Source organism: Macadamia integrifolia, chromosome 12 (assembly GCF_013358625.1).
Source record: "Macadamia integrifolia cultivar HAES 741 chromosome 12, SCU_Mint_v3, whole genome shotgun sequence".
Taxonomy (NCBI): domain Eukaryota; kingdom Viridiplantae; phylum Streptophyta; class Magnoliopsida; order Proteales; family Proteaceae; genus Macadamia; species Macadamia integrifolia.
Window position 1 is genome coordinate 27,335,888 of NC_056568.1, and position 18,636 is coordinate 27,354,523.

Genomic DNA, 18,636 nt, shown 5'->3' on the forward strand with positions numbered 1-18,636 from the left:
GCTCATACGCAGGTTGTGGGCATTTATTTTTTTTTTTTTTTTTTTTTTATTGAAATTTCATAAGATTAGCTTAAGGCTCTAAATTTATTTATAGAAAAAATTATCTCATATAAGGACAGAAATTAATTCTATTGGTTGGTGCAAAAATCCATCAAGATATTATTGGCATCCTTCACATGTTCTTCTATCAAAATGGTTTTTCAAGATGGACTCTACCCCTTCATGGATACTAATTAATGGGAAGTATGTGAGACAAGAATCATATCATTTTCTTTCTTTCTTTTGGCCAAACTGTCATACATTACATGGACAAAACTTTCAAAAAAAAAAAAGAGGCAACCAAATTGAACCTTAAGAACAAAACTGAAATTGCTGGAAGTAAAGCATGAACACAGGTGATGAGTATCTGGGACAGAGTGTCACATATATCACCTAACAATACGTGCATTTATTGTACATGTATGTGCATGTTTTCTAGCCTCAATTATGAGTGTGGGCTCCAATGATTTGCACCCAGTCTTGAGCATTATTCGTGTAGATTCCTATAAAGTCAAGCAAGCAATGGTTGGTAACCTATCAGTGTTTTAAGAAACAATTCAAGCATAGCAAATAAAGATGTCCTCTGATCAGGTTGCCCATAGTGAAACTTGAACTAATTTACTAAAGAGAGTGGTTTTTATATTTTTCCAAAAAAGAAGATATACCTGTAGGGTATCTCAAAACTTCAAAGCTACAATTCATTAGAGATGGCAGTTGTTGTAAGCATCAATGAGATAATGAATGCCTTCTTTTTCCTCCTCCCAACAAAACAAAAAAAAAGGTATCATGAGCCCTATTATGGACTAGTAATTGATAGATGTTACATCTTTCATGTGGGTCAAAACTTATTTAATAAGAAATTTCTCTTAGGATTGTTATAGTTGTGATCATCGTTCATTGGGGTTTCGATCATCAACTCTCCTACCATCAAGTCACCAATTTTCTTGACCTTCAAATAATTTATTAAAGAGATTGATTTTTGTATTTTTCAAAAAAAAAAAAAAAAAAAGACTCTTTTATCTTACAACTACAAAGCTACAATTCATTACAAAGAGTGATTGTTGTTATCCTCTCAAAGTATCAATGAGTTAATGAATGCCTTCTCCTCCCCCTCCCAACAACCAAACAAAGGGTACTATGGGCCCGATTATGGACCAATAATTGACAAATGTTACGCCTTTCTTCCGTGTGGGTCAGAACTTACGTAATAAGGAATTTTATTATCTTAGGACCATTATAGTTATGGTTGCCATTCACCGGGGCTTCGATCATTAGCTCCCTGTTTGTTGAAGGTCATTTGAGCTTTCTTTGGCAGTAGGACATGGGTTACTTCGACGACATTGCGCCTGGTACTTGGACATTGGCTGGAAGCATTTTCTCTATCTCTTCTTACCTTAAAAAAGCAAAGTCACCTTATGTCCTTGAACCGATAACCATCTTTTGACTAACCTAGCTTCTTCCATCCTTCTAGGACTAATAAAGGGTAGTATAGGAATATTTACCTATTGTCCATCGACTATGCCTTTCGGCTTGATAGTAGGCTTTGATTACTTAAACGATCAGTAATGATGCAGGACTTTAAATTGGTGGAAAACCATTAAGGCCCTGATTACTTAAATGATCAATAATGATGCAGTACCTCAAATTGGTGGAAAACCATTAAGCTTGATTTGTTGACAATTCTATTTGGCACCATATGTGAGTAAAGAATCTCTCTTGTTCCTCTTTTGTTGTTGCTTTCAACTCATTTGTGATAGATAGTCGTAGATCATATGAATGAAATTTCTCTTAATCTAGTAAATCTCTCCAGGCCAATGTCTTGATTGCATTGACTTTTTGACAAAGCCTTAATTGCCTGAGCATTACAGACCTTGGAAATGTGATTTCTAAAATCATTTTTCAAAAAATTCGGCAAAATCAGACTAAGGTCCATAGATCAAAACAATTGTTTCCTTAATAGGCCATCTCTATCCAAGGCCGTCAAATCTTAGATTATGTAAATATAACCCTGAAGTTATACATTACTTAGACGGAAAATGGTTACATGGCAATTAAGATGATATATCCAAGGCATATAATAGGGTTGAATGTGTAGAAACGTAATCTTAAAATGATGCAGAAGATAATGGAAAAACAAGAATAAACAATGTTTACAAGTTTACGAGGTTCGGCAAGATTGTCTACGTTCTCGGTGAGATGAGATCCTGCTTCACTATTAATGGAGAATAGGGTTACAATGCTCGTCCTCACACCTCTCTATGCAGGGGGGCCTCGTCCTACCCCCTTGCAAACCCCAAGGCTTGCTAACTGGCTAGCGGGATCGCCGTCCTGCTTGTCGAGAAGCCTATACTAGTACTCCCTGGATTAAACTGTGATGGAATACAAGACAACGTACACCAACATGATGGAAGTACCTTGGTGCTCTAATAGAAAAATTATGTTTCAACATCAAATGGTGTGACCATGGTTTTAAGTATTGATATTGTATTAGTCATGTTGGTCATATTATATCGGTATCAATTGAGATTGATCTCCAATCACAGACCAATCTGGATTGGTTACCCGTATCATTTTTGGGATAAAACAGTAAAAAAAAGAAAAATTATACCTAAAAAAAAAAAAGTATAAAACCGATTGATACACATCAACCCAATCTAATCTAAATTAATTTTGACAAATACCAATACCAATATCGATAACGATACCGGCCCCAAAATCCATGGGTGTGACATGATCTTATTCTACATCTCTTAGATACCTTCAAGTCAATGGATCAGCATTTGATAATCTAAACCCATCAAGAGTCCTTCGGCATGGGACGCACTAAGTACATATCTTTTCATTATCACAATGGAAGGCCCTCTAAACTTATTTGTTATTGTAATTTGACTAAAACATTAGAGACACTCCGATTATCCACCACCTATTATTTGCTTCAAAGCAAAATTGCATCAACTTTGTGTGATATTAAGAAGTATTTTAGATTGATTTGGAAAAGGAAAAAAAAAAGTTGTTAGGAAAAGGTCAATATTTATATATAAAAAATAGTTAGGTTGTCATCGTTTTAGGATGCCTCATTACAGAAAAATTCTTAAATAATATTTGGGGAAAAGAACATTATCTCGCCATGTGATCTTGCACTCAAACATAGAGGGGAGACAAAACGACAGTCCCATCCCCATGAAATATAGAAAAACAAGAGGATCTTGCACTCAAACATAGAGGGGAGACAAAACGATAGTCCCATCCCCATGAAATATAGAAAACCCACCTCTTGTTTATGCCCTTGTGCGTCTTTTCATTGCTCATGCATTAGTGTTGGGTCCACACAATTAGATAGTGTTATTTTTTTCATTGCATTATTAACTAGTGGGAATTATATAAATGAAAATACGTTTTCTGTCTAGGATTGCACCCTTGCATCCAGATGCAAGGGGCTGCAAAATAACCATCGTGTTTTTCTTGATCAATGCTCAAGTGTTTACTTTCATATATAGACCAAGACAATGCTGATGTAAAGACCACACTGTCGGCGAAAAAACTTTCTTCATATATAAATAAAGAGAGAACATGAATTACAACTGTAACCTTATCTTTACCTACACATGTCTTGTTTGCATATTCAGTCAAAAAAAATGAAAAAAAGGCATAAATGATATTTTAATATATCTATTGAAATCTCAACTGACATGGTCTTTTTCCCAACCTCAAGGTTAAAAGAGTAAAATTAAGCAAACATTAGGGAAAGCAGGTGTGAGCTTTTACTCATTCTCTTCCTACCAACTGTACTGCTGGATCTTCATGCAAAGCAATTAAAAATTACTACCCTGAAAAATAAAAAAGCAATTAAAATTTTTCATTTTATAGGTCAGAGTGTAATAACTCTTGCTCCATAGAAAATAGTCAAGTTGCAATGAGTTTGTTGTAACCCACTTTGCTAACAAAAAAAAAATATGTAGTCCACTTTATTTAATGAGATTTTTTTTATCGAATAATTTTAAATTTTAAATTTTTTTTAAATAAATATTTTTTAATAAAGATATATTAAAATATAACAATAAGAACATGATAATTTATGTTTAAAAATCAAATTTTAATTAATTTGAAGAACTTTTAGAAATAAAACAAGGGACAATCAGAAGAGAATGTAAAATTTAAAAATACACTTATAAATGTTTCATTCAGATAGTCCCTTATTTAATAGGAAACAATTTTTCCTTCACCCATGATCTAGAGAGAATCACTTGGCTGAGGGGTTCAGATTGTTTGGGATGTTAATCTATCAGCTTAGTTCTGTTTCAATTTAATTTCATCAACTTCAACATGATAAGTCCAAAACTAAACCATAAGAGATGATTTCATACAATAAGAGAATAAAACATTTATGAGTCCAACTCTGCTTTTCTCTTTTAGATCATTCATCCGAAGAAGTCGAATATTCTTCACTACTTTCAGCGAAAATTAGATCATTCTCATTCAATTCTATTACGATCCAATTAATGCAATTATTGAATCGATATGAATCGGGCAAGACTAATCAAATCAAATGCCTAAATATTCTTTATTGAAAAAAATAATAAATAAGAAAATAAAATATTTATCACACTAAATTAAATATTCTTTATTGACAAAAATAATAAAAAAATAAATAAAACATTTAACACACTAAATGGATGCACTTTTGTTCTCTTTTTTTTTTCTTTTTCTTTTTTTTCTTTTTTTCTTTTTGTGGTAATGGTTGTACTTTTGTTCGCATGCTTAGTCTCAGACTTCACATGAAATGATTAGTTAAAGCCTTATTTGTTCAGCTATTTGTCCTACTATACCCTCAGGCATGGCACTTGGCACAGAGCCGGAGTATTTGACAAGTTGAATTACAACAGAATTTCTAATAATAAAAATAAGGCCAACACAACCAACCACCATGAAGTCCCTTTCAACAGGAAAGTAAAAAGATGAAATTGAATCTACTTCTCGTATGATTACTTGATCTATTTGCGAGTATTCAACACATATTTCTTTGTCATTAAATATATTTCTATTCACCTTTATAATGATTAGAAGTCAAACAAGTCTTGCTCACATATATGATCATGTGATCATATGTACATCTGGATTTAATTTCAGAAAAAGATATACCTGAAGAGAACAAAAGTGGAAGGTTACTGAAACTCCAATAATGATAGAAAAAAATCTCCAAAAGAATCTCATTCTATTTTTTTCCTTGCTTTCACATCTGGGTTGGAAAACTACTAGTCAACAACCATGGTTTGGATCTAATTAGTATCAGCTGAATTCAAACCTCAATATTGATTGATTCGATAACGATCCACTAGTATAAGGGTAAAATGATCAAAAAAATCATTTTTCCCAATCCCAAACATTCATATGGTGGCGAGTGATTAAAAAAACACCCGTACGAAGAGGCCAAATCAGGTCCTCATACAAGAACTTTTTTGTACAAACCTATGACGAACATGTGGAATCTATCAAGTCACTCTTTAATGTATTAGACTCTGGTCTTAGTGAAATCCATGTGTCCATAATAGGTCCACACGAGAACCTGATCTGGACTCCCTGCACAACCCCTCATACATGACAAGAGGGATATATACATCTCATTAAAGAACCCTATATCCCTTAAAATCCAACTCCTAAAAAAAAAAAAAAAAAAAAAAAAAAAGAGGTTTCTTTCACCGATTGCTAAATGATAACACCGATTGCTAAATGATAAGAACAACGAGATGTGGCCTCCATCACTCCTCACCTCCCCCTCATTGTATATTATCGACCATTCAAAAAAAACCTGATCCATTCTTATATATGAAGCCAAAGAAACTTTCACAAATTTCAAGTTCCAATATATAAATAAACAAAAAGTTCACACTCTTCCCTTCCCAAAAGACTCAAAAGACCAAACACAAAAGATAATAGGAAAAACATTGAAAGCTAGCTCAATAGAACTAAGGGGTCTTGACTTAATATTTTGAAACTTTTAAACACCCCAAGATATGAGAAACCGTGTCAAAAAAAGTCCAAATGGCCTTCTTCTACCAATAACTTTACTATTAAATTGAGACGTATACGCCCTACGCAGTTGACTGGGAGATGCCAAACCTCTCTATAAAAACCCAAATGGTTCTCTCTCTCTCCCAACAGACACGCAGTGAGTAGGAGAAGCCAAAGAGGAAGAAAATGAAGAAGGAAACAGTAGTTATAGTAGTAGGCGCTGGACCATCTGGAATCTCCACTTCTGCTTGTTTAAACCTTCAATCCATACCTCACATACTCCTTGAAAGAGAAGACATTTACTGTCCCATATGGACTAAGAAGTCCTATGATCGTCTCCACCTTCACTTAGCCAAGCAATTCTGTGAGCTCCCACATCTCCCATTCCCTGACTCATACCCAACTTATGTACCCAGAAAGCTATTTGTCCAGTACTTGGAAGACTATGTAACCCAGCTGAAGGTGAACCCGGTTTATAACCGGTCCATCGAATCGGCGGCGTTCGACAAGGCCACCGGAAAATGGCTTGTCAAGGCAAATAACATAAAGACAGATGAGATGGAGGAGTATAGCTCAAGATTTCTAGTGGTGGCCACCGGCGAGACGACCGACCCGTTTATACCGGAGATTGAAGGGATAGGGAGCTTCTCAGGGGAGCTCTTGCACTCCACAAAATACAAGACTGGGGCACCCTTTGCTAACAAGAGTGTCTTGGTTGTTGGGTGTGGTAATTCTGGGATGGAGATTGCTTATGATCTATCAAACTTTGGAGCTAAGGTCTCCATTGTTATTAGAAATCCGGTAATTTGATTTTATCAACTTTGACTGGTTGGTGACCATTGAAGAGTACATTTTAATTATAGTTGTTCTAAGTGGTGAATGTGATTGATGATTGTTGTTGCAGATTCATGTTGTAACCCGGTGGATGGCATCTATGGGGTTGACGTTGTTCAAGTACTTATCCCATGAGTTGGTAGATGAGTTGGTTCTCTCATTGAGCAAGTTGTGGTATGGAGATTTGAGCAAGTATGGGATAAGGAGGCCCCAAGAAGGTCCTTTCGCCATGAAAGATAAGTATGGCAAGTATCCAGTTGTTGATGTTGGCACCATTGGGAAGATCAAGTCTGGCGAGATTCAGGTATACATGATTTTTTTATTTTATTTTTATACACTAGAGGGGTAAGGAGGGAATGGGGAGGGCAGATAGGGGAATACTAAGGATGTAAATGGTTAGTCGAAAATTCGTATTCGATCCGGGTTCGTATTCGTTTAGGGGTATCTGTATTTAGAAAATACATATTCAGAAATTATCCGAACCGGTTCGAAAACTAAGCGAATACGAATGATAATCCTAGTTTCCGATTGATTATTATTCGATTCGTTTAGCTATCTGATGGTAAATAATATCTGTATCCGTTTCTCTAAATCCGTTTCTTTCGTTATAATAGTAAGTATATATATTATTTTTTATTACATAATAATAATGTAGAAATATCATATGTGATGCTGGTCATGATGGATTTGTATAGTTATTAGAGTACCAAGTGTTTTTTTTAGATAAATCTACTCTCTATGTCTCATATCGTCTCAACATTTAAACTAAAAAAAAAATGGATTAGGCTCTTAAAGCTGGTTATTATTGTGTTTTTAGGCTATGTGATTATAAACTAAATTGTTTGAATTGATTTTTGTATTTGTTGTGAGTGAGTGAGCATGTGTGATGGCTTTCATTTAAAATTACACATGAGCAAGCAAAGAAGTCTAAGTTATAATCAGATAATTGGATTCTCAAATTCGGATATTTGGTATTCGTTTGTTAAACGGATCGGATCGGATAATATCTAATTACCGTAAAGATTAGCGAATTTGAATTTCATAGTGTTTTAGATATCCGGTCAGATAAACGGATCAAATATGGATAGGCTCCTAATAAACCGATTTGAATTCGGATAGGCTCCTATTCAAGCTGAATTCTATCTGTTTACATCCCTATGGAACACACTAATACAACTCGCACACTCATGTGATAGAAGTCGATCTACGGACTTCCGAACGCCTGCTCTTTAAGGTAAACACACTTCCATAGTTCCATGCAAAGGTTAGGTATGTCACTGGTATACTATAAATTAATATCCAATGTGTCTATCTCTTCCTTTCCCTTTTTGAAATAATCCTATATTCTTCCTGAATGTTACATAATAATCATCTGCCTTCATTGGTGTTGGTCGCTAATTTATCATACTCTGATAATATACTTATCTCTCTCCCTAAGAGATATATTATTTTTAAAAAAATGGTTCTTTGTCTTGTAGCGTGGCATATAAAAGAATGTCTTTTCTCGTACAGAGGAGAGAAATACATGTGTCTATTTCTTAAAAAATAGTTATTTGTGTTTTGTACCGTGACTTATGAAAGATTAGCTTAAGAGAGACAAATAGGCACATGGGAACTGGGACAATTTTTTTTTTTCTTTTATTTCTTACACCTTGTCTCCTTGGTAGGAGAAGCACCAAAATCAATATTACATTTTTTTTTTTTCCAACCCTGGCTTGGCTAGTAGTTATTTTCAAAATTTTTTAAGGATCCAGAGCGGTCAATTCATAATACATTTCTAGGGTTAGGGTGAAATCTAACCGATTTCCTAACCCATTCGCAACCGATCCAGATCGGATTCGACCAAGACCCATAGATCTCGATTCTGCTTTTAAAACCATCAGGTGGGACCGGGGGAGTTAATAACGAATCCAAAAAAGTCCGATTACAGTGTCATATTATCATGACACTATTTAATCCAAAAGGGTACAATGTCACATCACCTCGCTGTTTGACAAAGAAATAGTTAAAAGAGAACTTAAATCCTTTTCCAAGGGATAGGAGGAAGCAAATGGATCATGATCTTGGTGATCATGGTTCCAAATAAGTTCAATTTCAGTGAGAGAATGGGTGAATTCAAAATCAAATTAATAAGGAAAATTCGACTTTAGTCGATTTTGGTTTCAATTTATGTTATTTGATTCAATTTGATATTCACCATATAAATATATATAGAATTATGGGGAAATTTTTTTTACGATTTTGAATTAATGCCGGTTTGATTTTGATTTCAATTTGGGTTCATTTATCCATGTTGGAATTGGTTTTGATTGATTTTGGAGCACTCTTGTTCAGGTTAAGTTTCAAGATAATCTAACCCGTTTCAATTCAATTTATGTCGGTTCAATTCAATTTCATTGGTTCAAATTAGGGTTTAATATATTAACATTACATCCAACTATTATCTACCAAATTTACCCTTTTCCAAATAAACTATCGTTTTCATACATTTTTGGTAAAGAGAAATCTATTGATTGATAAGTGTTGATCTTTCTTCATGTATTGAGAAGCCTTAAATGGTTACAAAAAAGTTACACTATACAATAATCATAGATTTCAAAAAATAATAATAATAAATCCTTTGTTATATATATTATATATAATATCTATTGGTCAAGGTGAGGCTTTCTCTGTTGTTTGGTTAAAAAGTCTTGTTTGTTGGAATGAGGGCTCGCCGCTGATGATCTCAAGATTTGATGTGTGCATGGTGTGGGTCCCACCATTATAATGGATCAAGCTGTTCCATTTGTGGCTTCACATTGCTCGAGTCCTTATCTTTTCATATATTTTTTCTTAATAGAATAATTCTTATCCTTCACGATTTCTCTTAATAAATGGAAACGGAGTAGTTTTTAAGTCTAAGTTAGTCCTTGTTTCAATAGAAAAATAATATAATAGAATTATGGAGTTTTTAGAGTCACTACGTGCAGCTACCTTGTGAAGGTGATCACATTGGCTTACTTGCCCGGCACTTATGCTTCTTGATGGTAAAGAAGAGACCAAACTTCACGAGAAGACATAAATCTCACCATTTTATTTTTTATTTTTTAAATTATTATTATTATTATTATTATTATTATTATTATTATTATTATTATTATTATTATTATTATTATTATTATTATTGTTGTTGTTGTTGTTGTTCTTGTAATACTATCATTTTTTTAATAAGCTTCAAACTTATTGACAGACAATTTGATAGTTTGATTCTAGAGCAAGTTGCGGAAAGATCATTGCATAAGTGGATAAATTATTTTTTGATTCACTTTTTGTTGATGTTGTTGATATTGTTGTTGTTATTGTTGCTTCTGTAATATTCTTAATTCGATTGATGATGTAACAGGTTTTACCTGGAATATCAAGTGTAGAAGGTGGTCAAGTAATTTTTACGGATGGCAAGTTCTATCACTTTGACGTAATTTTACTTGCCACGGGATTTCATAGAATAACCAAAAAATGGTTAAAGGTAACACTTATTATAATATATCATAGATTATGTACTGTCCTTATGTCTCCTCAAATATTCATTATATATTGCTTCTTAACACCAGAACTCGACCCCAAAAAAAAATAAAGAGGGAATCTTTTCTTTGTTAAGGGGAAAAATGTTTTGTTGCATGTGCATGGATTGGAAAGGCTAGGGATGGATTTTTTTATCCATTCAATAGTGGTAATAACAATGTTTGTTTTGTTTAGGATGATGATGACCTTCTCAATGACGATGGGATTGCCAAAAAAAGTTATCCAAACCACTGGAAGGGAAAGAATGGCTTGTATTGTGTGGGATTGGCAAGGAAGGGCTTATATGGAGCTGCGGTTGATGCTCAAAACATAGCTAATGATATCAAGAAGTTATTGTGAAGAGCACCAATTGCAAGGGACTTTATTCAGTAATTTCTTCAGATGTTGCTATAAGTGAACTTACTTATAAAATAAGAGTACATGAGGGAGGTTTCATACAGGGCAACAAATGTAAGAAGGAATATTTACGCTTTACCATTGAGGGGCTAAAGAATGATATCATCCATATGGTGTCCACAGAGGGCCCACATGGTCAAACTTGGAGAGAAAGTGTCACTATATGCCCCACTATGTATTATGTGTGTGTATGTGTTTAAACTTATGCATTAATTTTGAATCAATTATCACCAAATGTTAAGTCATGCCAATTAATTATTAAATGTATTGAGGCCAATCTTTAGGTAAAACATGTGAAAGTTATGTCTTAACCCTAGTATGACATCTAACATAGTTGTTTAGAGGGTAAAGATTCAAGTTGTCAACCGTTCGCAAGTGAAATATCCCATAGGTGTTGCAATGCTTGTTTCTTCCCTCTCGTAATTTTCTCTTTCTCTCTTTCCCCTTTATTTATTTATTTTTTATTTTTTATTTTTTGTTCTAACTCATATTCATGAAGCCAATCCCATTTAGTTGGGATAAGGTCAAGTTGTGTCGACGTTATTATTGTTGTAAAACATGTTTGGATGATAATATATTATTGTTGACTAGGGAAGGGAGCATTTTCCTGACTCAAAAGATGTCTTCCCATATAACAAAAGGCACCATTCCTATGGGGACTACTTGGGCCCCCAAAACCTGATATGGCCTAGAGTCCCTCAACGTTCTTTCTTGGTCTGGTCTGGGCTCCCATTTTCCAGCCCATGGGCCGGCTTGAGAGGGTCGATAATTCCACCTCATGGTTGGACCACATGGCTGAGTGGGCTCAGCTTAGCCCAAGACTGATTAATTCTGATATGCTTTAATACTTTAGTAGATGACAGACCAAGAAAACTTTTTGATTATATGGCTCAAACTTTGTGGACATGTAGGCCTAAGGTCCCTTGATCACATAGCAAAATTCAGGCCAAATGGAATTCGTCACATAGCAAAACAAAGCTCTATAATCTAAGACTACCAATAAGGTATATGGATTGCTAAGAAATGCATGTCAATAAATGGGAGGGTATATGAGCGAGAATACTACCTATGGCTGCTTAGCATACGTTAGTTACTTGTGTCTGTCTCTCTCCTCTCGCGGTACGGGGCAGATATGGAATTTCATAGAAAGGAGGGAGGGGGAGATAGACGCGGGGAGGCACTATTGTATGCTACATGGTCTAGAAGTGTTCTTTTCCCATATTTTAATTAAGATCCCATGTTTAACCCAGCCTACTCAAGATCATGTTCTATCTATCCGACGGTCGAGATTACATCATTCTTCCACATATCATGACTAGGTGGATAGCTTAGGAACTTGTGCAAAGAAGCTTTTGTCTTATGTTCACAGCCGAGTGATCTCTATTTTGGACAAAATAAAAGTATATAGTTTGATAGAAGGCTCCGTGTATATGCACATGTCAAGTTTCATTTTAAGAAGAGTTGGTCAAGTGATAAAATTGAGTTTTGAAAAATCCAAGACCATGTGAAAGTGCATATCAATACATGAACAATTGACAAATACATGGGAGTGTACTTGAGATCGAATTCAACATGTGGCCTATCTATAACAGTTTTTATATCCATCTTTCTCTCTTATGTGTAGATTCTCATTCCCCTTGGTTTGTAAAAACGAATGAGGTTTCAAATATTGATTTGAAACGTAAAAGAGCTCCAGTGAGTTCTACATACCTATGGCATCTCAGGTTAGGTCATGTTAACTTGGAAATGATTAACAGGTTAGTTAAGGATGGACCACTAGAAAGTCTAAAGGTCGAATCTTATCCAACTTGTGAATCATGCCTACAAGGTAAGATGACTAAGAAGCCCTTTAGCATTAAAGGCAATAGAGCCAATGGTTTGTTAAAACTTATACACACTGATATGTATGGACCCATGAACATTCAGGCGATATATGGTTTTGAATACTCTGTTACATTTACTGACGATTACTCTAGATATTGCTATATTTACTTAATGCGTAAAAAGTCTGAAACTTTTGAAAAATTCAAAGAGTTTCAAGAAGAAGTCGAAAGACAATTAGACAAACACATTAAGTCCCTTTGATCAAATCGAGGAGGAGAATACTTATCAGATGACTTCAAAGGATATCTCACTTCTGAAGGGATTGTTTCACAATTGACAAATCCTGGTACACCATAACAAAATGGTGTATATGAGAGACGCAACAGGACATTATTAGACATGGTCAAGACTTTGCTCACTTTCAGTGAGTTGCCTTTATCCTTCTAGGGTTTTACTCTGGAAACTACGATTTATATTATGAATAGGGTCCCATCTAAATCTGTACCTAAAGGCCAGGCCAGGTTAATATTATTTATATTTCAAAATGGATGCAATAAATGATGCAAGTTGAATATTAAAGCAAATTGTTATAGATACCATTAAAGAAGGAAATATCGATTCCAAAGAAGATCATAGATGCCAAAGAATATGAAGACGAGAGAGAGAGAGAGAGAGAGAGAGAGAGAGAGAGAGAGAGAGAGAGAGAGAGAGAGAGAGAGAGAGAGAGAGAGAGAGAGGATTAAGCAATGCTATTGACTTACTCTCCTTAAACAATCATTTTGTTCAAATTTTGATCATGGATTTCATATGCTTTTAAATTTTAAAGTTATGTTACATATTCAAAAGGCTTACATGCTTAACTAGATATTAAATTTCAATTTAATTATATAATTTCTCTAGTTCACACACACTAATTACCATGTTACGCCACACATGCGTTTTAATTAGTATGTAGATAATCTGGTTGGAAATTGGGTTGTTGTTAGAGGTGCAAGTTTGGCCCAGTGAGCCAATTTCTCCTATTTCTAGCCCGCCCTTTTGTGGAAAAGCCTTATTGAGCTCAGGGCAGGCTTGGGTTCACGGGCCAAACTTGCACCTCTAGCAACAATCCAATTCCCAACCAGATTATGTATATTGAACTGGGCTCAACCCAAGGCCTCAACTTAAACCTGGCCCGACTCTAGCTCGAGCTAAGGAATCTCAACCTTGGCCCAACCCATTTCCTACTGGACTTAAAGTGGACTTAGGATGGGCTTGGGCTTGCCAGACAGAGGGGATTGTTCCAGGGAGAAGTAACGACATCCAATCATAGGATGATAGGCGTATCAACTTAGGTCCTCGGGGAAACAGCCAATCGCGTTTGGAAAATTTGAATATTAATTATTTAGTAAAGAAAATTGAGACTATAAACTCAAATTTCGTGTAAGAAAAGTCTTTCCCTCTCATTTCATTCGCTTCGTCGCTTCCTTAGCTCTGCACCTAAAACGGGCTAAATTGGCGGAGGAAGCCTATTCAGAGGGAAGGAACAGAGACGATTCCAGATCTGTTTCCATTGTCGCGATTTGCCCTAGAATTCCAGTTTCAGTAAGCTTGATGTGTGAAATTTTCACCAAAAAACACTCAGAATTAATTAATTCCTGTTCCTATTTCAGGAGATGATGATCATTTTGATCGGTTTTCGTGTCTAATGGTTGAAATTGCATGAATGAAGAATATATTTGATCTCAGTTTCATGGAAGGAAGATCTATTTGATCGGTTTGTGATTGAGAAATATCAGATTAGGTTATATATTAGCAGAATTTAGGTTTCTTTAACCATTGAATTCGGATTCCCCCAACCATACTCTGGAGGATCATCAATGGATAAGGTGAGGACCAGAAGTCCAGTGTATGTTAGGCAGAAGAGCATTTCTAATACGTCCGGAGGACCAACATCTCCGATGATGTCTCCCATGCATCGTCATGCACGGTCTGGATCAACCGGTGTGAATTTCCGGAAGCCACAAAATTATGCGGCCAAAGCTGCAGCTCAGAGGCTTGCGCAGGTTATGGCACATCAACAGACGGATGATGATGATGACGATGAAGACCTTTCTTTGGATTACAATCCTACAGGGAGCATTGGTCTTGCATCTGGGAGGGCAATGCGATCTCCTTCTCCTGCGGTAATTTAAATAAATATATATTTTTGAATTATTGTAGACTAATTTTGCTCGAGGGTTTGAATAAACATGACCACAAGTATAATGCAAGCGAATGTGAATTGCGATCATTCTTATAGATTAATGCACGGACATACTAGGTATGCATTACTTGTTCGTGAAGATTATAGCAAAACTTAAACAGATTCTGCTTCTGATAGTCCTTGAGAGCAAGGATGTTCAAATAATTACCTCAAATTATGCTTCTTGCCGCAGAATTCTGCACCCAGAGGTACATCTCAGAGGCTTGCGCATGCCATGGCACATCAACACATAGAGTACGATGATGATGACCAATACTTGGAATACAAGCCCACAGGGAGCATTGGTCTTGCATCTGGGAGGGCAATGAGAGCTCGTTCTCCTGCGGTAATTTGTTTCTTCTTCTTCATCTTCATCTTCATCTAGACTATGTTAATTGGAGATTTGAATTCACCTTTCTCTGATAAGCATGACTATGAGTAGTATGTGAATGAAATATAGAAATGCTCATCCGTATAGATTAATGCACTGATCACCAGTCATGCATTAGTTGTCGCAATAGACAAGCTTGAGTTAAAAAAAAAAAAAAAAAAAATGCTTCTGATAGTACTTGCCAAATGGATGTTGAAATAATTATTCCACAGCTTAGACATTTTTTTCCAGAAAATAACTATTATTACCCTGCCTGTTCTTTTTATAGTGCTCGATCTTTAAGGTTCCTAGTGAAGGCCTTGATTTCCTGATGCATTTATTTGTGTAAAACATTCAAATTTTACAACTAATTTTGGACACCCATTTCATCACAGAAAAGGTGACAATCACATCCTAATTGGATATGTTTAGCAACATTTTTTTATTTTGAAAGAAGCCAGCATACGAAGTTTTCTGCCTTGGTAACCCTTTAAAGATTCTAACTGAATTTATGTGGATGTCACATTTTAATTTTTCTCTAGTTGCATTTCTGTATTCTTCATCATTAAGTGATGAAATAAGGCTTACTGTAAGGTTGTATGTTGTTTCTAATAGCTAGGTCGTAACTCTGTAGAAGAGACTTCGTCTTCTCGCTCTTCATCAGCTAGCCGATCATCTGTTTCAGTTAACTCTGTAGAACAGCATGCACCCACTCACACTTCATTGGCTGGCCGATCATCTCCTTCACTCAGCACTGTAGAGCAATCCCCATCATCTCGCTTTTCATCAGCTGGCCGATCATCTCTTCCAGTCAATTCCATTGAGCAACCTACCTCAGCTCGTGCTACTTCAGCTGGCCGATCATCTTTTGCCGCCAATTCTGTAGAACAACCTCCATCTGCCCGTTCTGCATCAGCTGGTCGACCATCTCAAGTAGTCAAGACGGTTCCCATGGTACCACCCAGTGTACCAATATCGTTAAGGCCACCTACTTCTGTGCTCCCATCAGATCCTTCCACTGATCATCGAAGGGATAGAAGGTATGTTTGAGCTTAGAATTGCCCAGCTTTATTTCATTGAATTGTGACGTAATCACCTTATACCATCTAAGTCAAGAGCTAAAAGTGTTTCAGCACTATTTAATGTGCACTGTCAGCATATTTCTGAATTCCAGAGGGAAATAAATATTCAAGCAAACAATTTACCTGTCTGATAGTTAATGCTTACAGTTTTTCTTTTTTTCTTTTTTTTTGGATGAATAATGCTTACAGTTGAATCATGAATGGAAGCCATATTTGCTCCGTGGGAGATTTTTTACTTTGAGATCTAAGATGTTGGAACCTTACAACAATGGAAATTTTCTATTCTTGAAATTTGATTGTCCAGTCCCCTTAACTATTAGTTTTTCTGATTACAAAATTGTAGGAGCTTAACAGTGTGAGTTGGATAGTTTTGTTCGTTTGTTCAACTGTAGAGTTTTTCCTGTTAGATTAGGTTGTTCAGGCCATCAGTTAGATGTTCCAATATGTAGACATGTGGAAGTCATCCAGAATATTCCTGCACTTTCCATTATGAATTTTTTGATCCTTCTAGAGGTACAGATGCTAGTTGTTATCATTTGTATTTTGTCAATATGCAGGTCCTCAGTAGATTTTGGAAGTTTAAACATGCGTGAAACTGGAAATCATCGTTCTACTTCCTCCCTTCAAGACGAGGTACAGTCATGTTTGAGGCGTGTAACATGAATCTTTTAGGAAAGTTCATGCTGGAAAGTGCTTAGCTAGTGATTTACTTCTTATTAATTGCTGTGAATTACATTTATTTGCATTAGTATTCAAAGCATTAATTTTCATATATCTTTTCGTAACTTTATATATCTAGCAGTTAGAGTATCTTTCTGAAATATCCTTCTTAGCAAGGTTTGTACTCAAATTGCAGCTTGATATGCTACAGGAAGATAATGAAAGTATGCTTGAAAAGGTGCGGAGCCAACAATTTCTTACTAGTTCTTTTATTTATATTTTGTTTAAATTTGGAAAGCTATGGCTCTTCTTTTCATGTCACATTTCATCCTTTCAGCTACTTCCCGATGCTCAATCAGAGCAACATGGTTTGGTATTCAAGCCATTGAATCACTGCTTTTGGTTAATCTCAGTCATAATTAAATAGTTCAAACAGCTTGAGCAGCAAACCATAATGCTTCTGTTGAATAACATATTGATCCTGATATTGTATCCTTTGCAATTCATTATGATGTGTTGTCCTCAGCTTCGACTTGCAGAGGATCGGTGTGACGAAGCAGAGGCTAGAGCTAGGCAGCTTGAGAAACAGGTAACTTGAACCAATTCCAAGTATATCCTGGTATAGTTAAACTCACTCAACTCAATAAAGTCTTATGTTCCACACATACATAATTTCCCTCTTGGCTGTCTATGTAACATGAATGTCTAAGATGTCAGCTTGTTGATACAGTTTGAGATTCTGTCATTGGAAGTTTTTTTTATTGTTGGTACTGAAACGCCCTGTATTCATTACAATTGGAAGCCTACAAAATAATAATGAGGTTAGTCTATGGCCTCTGATGCAGTACTAGCTGCATGGTTAGAGAAATACCAATCGATCTCTACTGTTTCGCCTAAAATCTCGAACCATTAAGGTAGGGAATGTAAATGTATACATTAACACTACCTTGCATGTGTAGGCCAAGATCCCATGGTCCTTGCATGTGGAGCTCACTCAGCATTTCTTCACACGGCATCGAGGGAGAAGAACTGAACAAGTGTCAGCCCTTACCTGATTTTTGCACTTCCCAGGAGTTGAACACTCAACCTCCCTACTCTGATATCATGTTCGCTACTGTTTCACCTAAAAGCTCGAACTGTTAGGGAAGGGCAACGTAAATGTATACATCAACACCAACCATTGTGGCTCCTTCATCCAAGAAGGTAGTGTGGAAAAGTCCTGATACTATTAGGATTACTATATAGCAATACAGGAACTAGAATTTCTGCAGCTCAAATCTGCAGAACATAACAGAATTTTAGAGAACTAGTCTTCAAGAACCAGAATATAGAAGTTGAAGTAAAACAGCACATATTACAGGTGGTTGTTTCAAGTATAAGACAGCCTGAAACTAGGTAGAAACAGGGGAACCACACATTTGAAGAAATAATAATAAGTAGGAAGAAATCAGGTCTGGCATACCAATCCCACATGCACAGCTCAACAGCTCCAAAGCTCTTAAAGAACTTCAATTCTATTCAAATCATATCTTGTTGAAGAGGTTTATACATACGTGTAACATTTTACATTTCCTGAACCTACTCATTAAGGACTCCTATTCACTCTAGTCTTAAAACAGAACTCGTAAAAGCTATTG

At 35.7% G+C, this 18,636-nt stretch overlaps 2 protein-coding genes across 2 annotated transcripts; both read left to right on the plus strand.

The window, feature by feature from the left end:
- The first annotated feature begins 6,134 nt into the window (after nt 1-6,134).
- On the plus strand, nt 6,135-11,084 carry LOC122057374 (probable indole-3-pyruvate monooxygenase YUCCA10). The gene is made up of 4 exons (XM_042619447.1): nt 6,135-6,849; nt 6,953-7,186; nt 10,265-10,387; nt 10,618-11,084. Exons 1-4 carry the CDS (start codon nt 6,235-6,237, stop codon nt 10,780-10,782), a joined length of 1,137 nt encoding a protein of 378 aa, XP_042475381.1. The 5' UTR covers nt 6,135-6,234; the 3' UTR covers nt 10,783-11,084.
- Nucleotides 11,085-14,113: 3,029 nt separating this feature from the next.
- Nucleotides 14,114-18,296, plus strand: LOC122057497 (coiled-coil domain-containing protein SCD2-like). The gene is made up of 7 exons (XM_042619613.1): nt 14,114-14,828; nt 15,081-15,233; nt 15,873-16,297; nt 16,897-16,972; nt 17,196-17,237; nt 17,526-17,588; nt 17,959-18,296. The coding sequence occupies exons 1-7, from the start codon at nt 14,523-14,525 to the stop codon at nt 18,052-18,054; spliced, it is 1,161 nt and encodes a 386-aa protein (XP_042475547.1). The 5' UTR covers nt 14,114-14,522; the 3' UTR covers nt 18,055-18,296.
- Nucleotides 18,297-18,636: the final 340 nt, after the last annotated feature.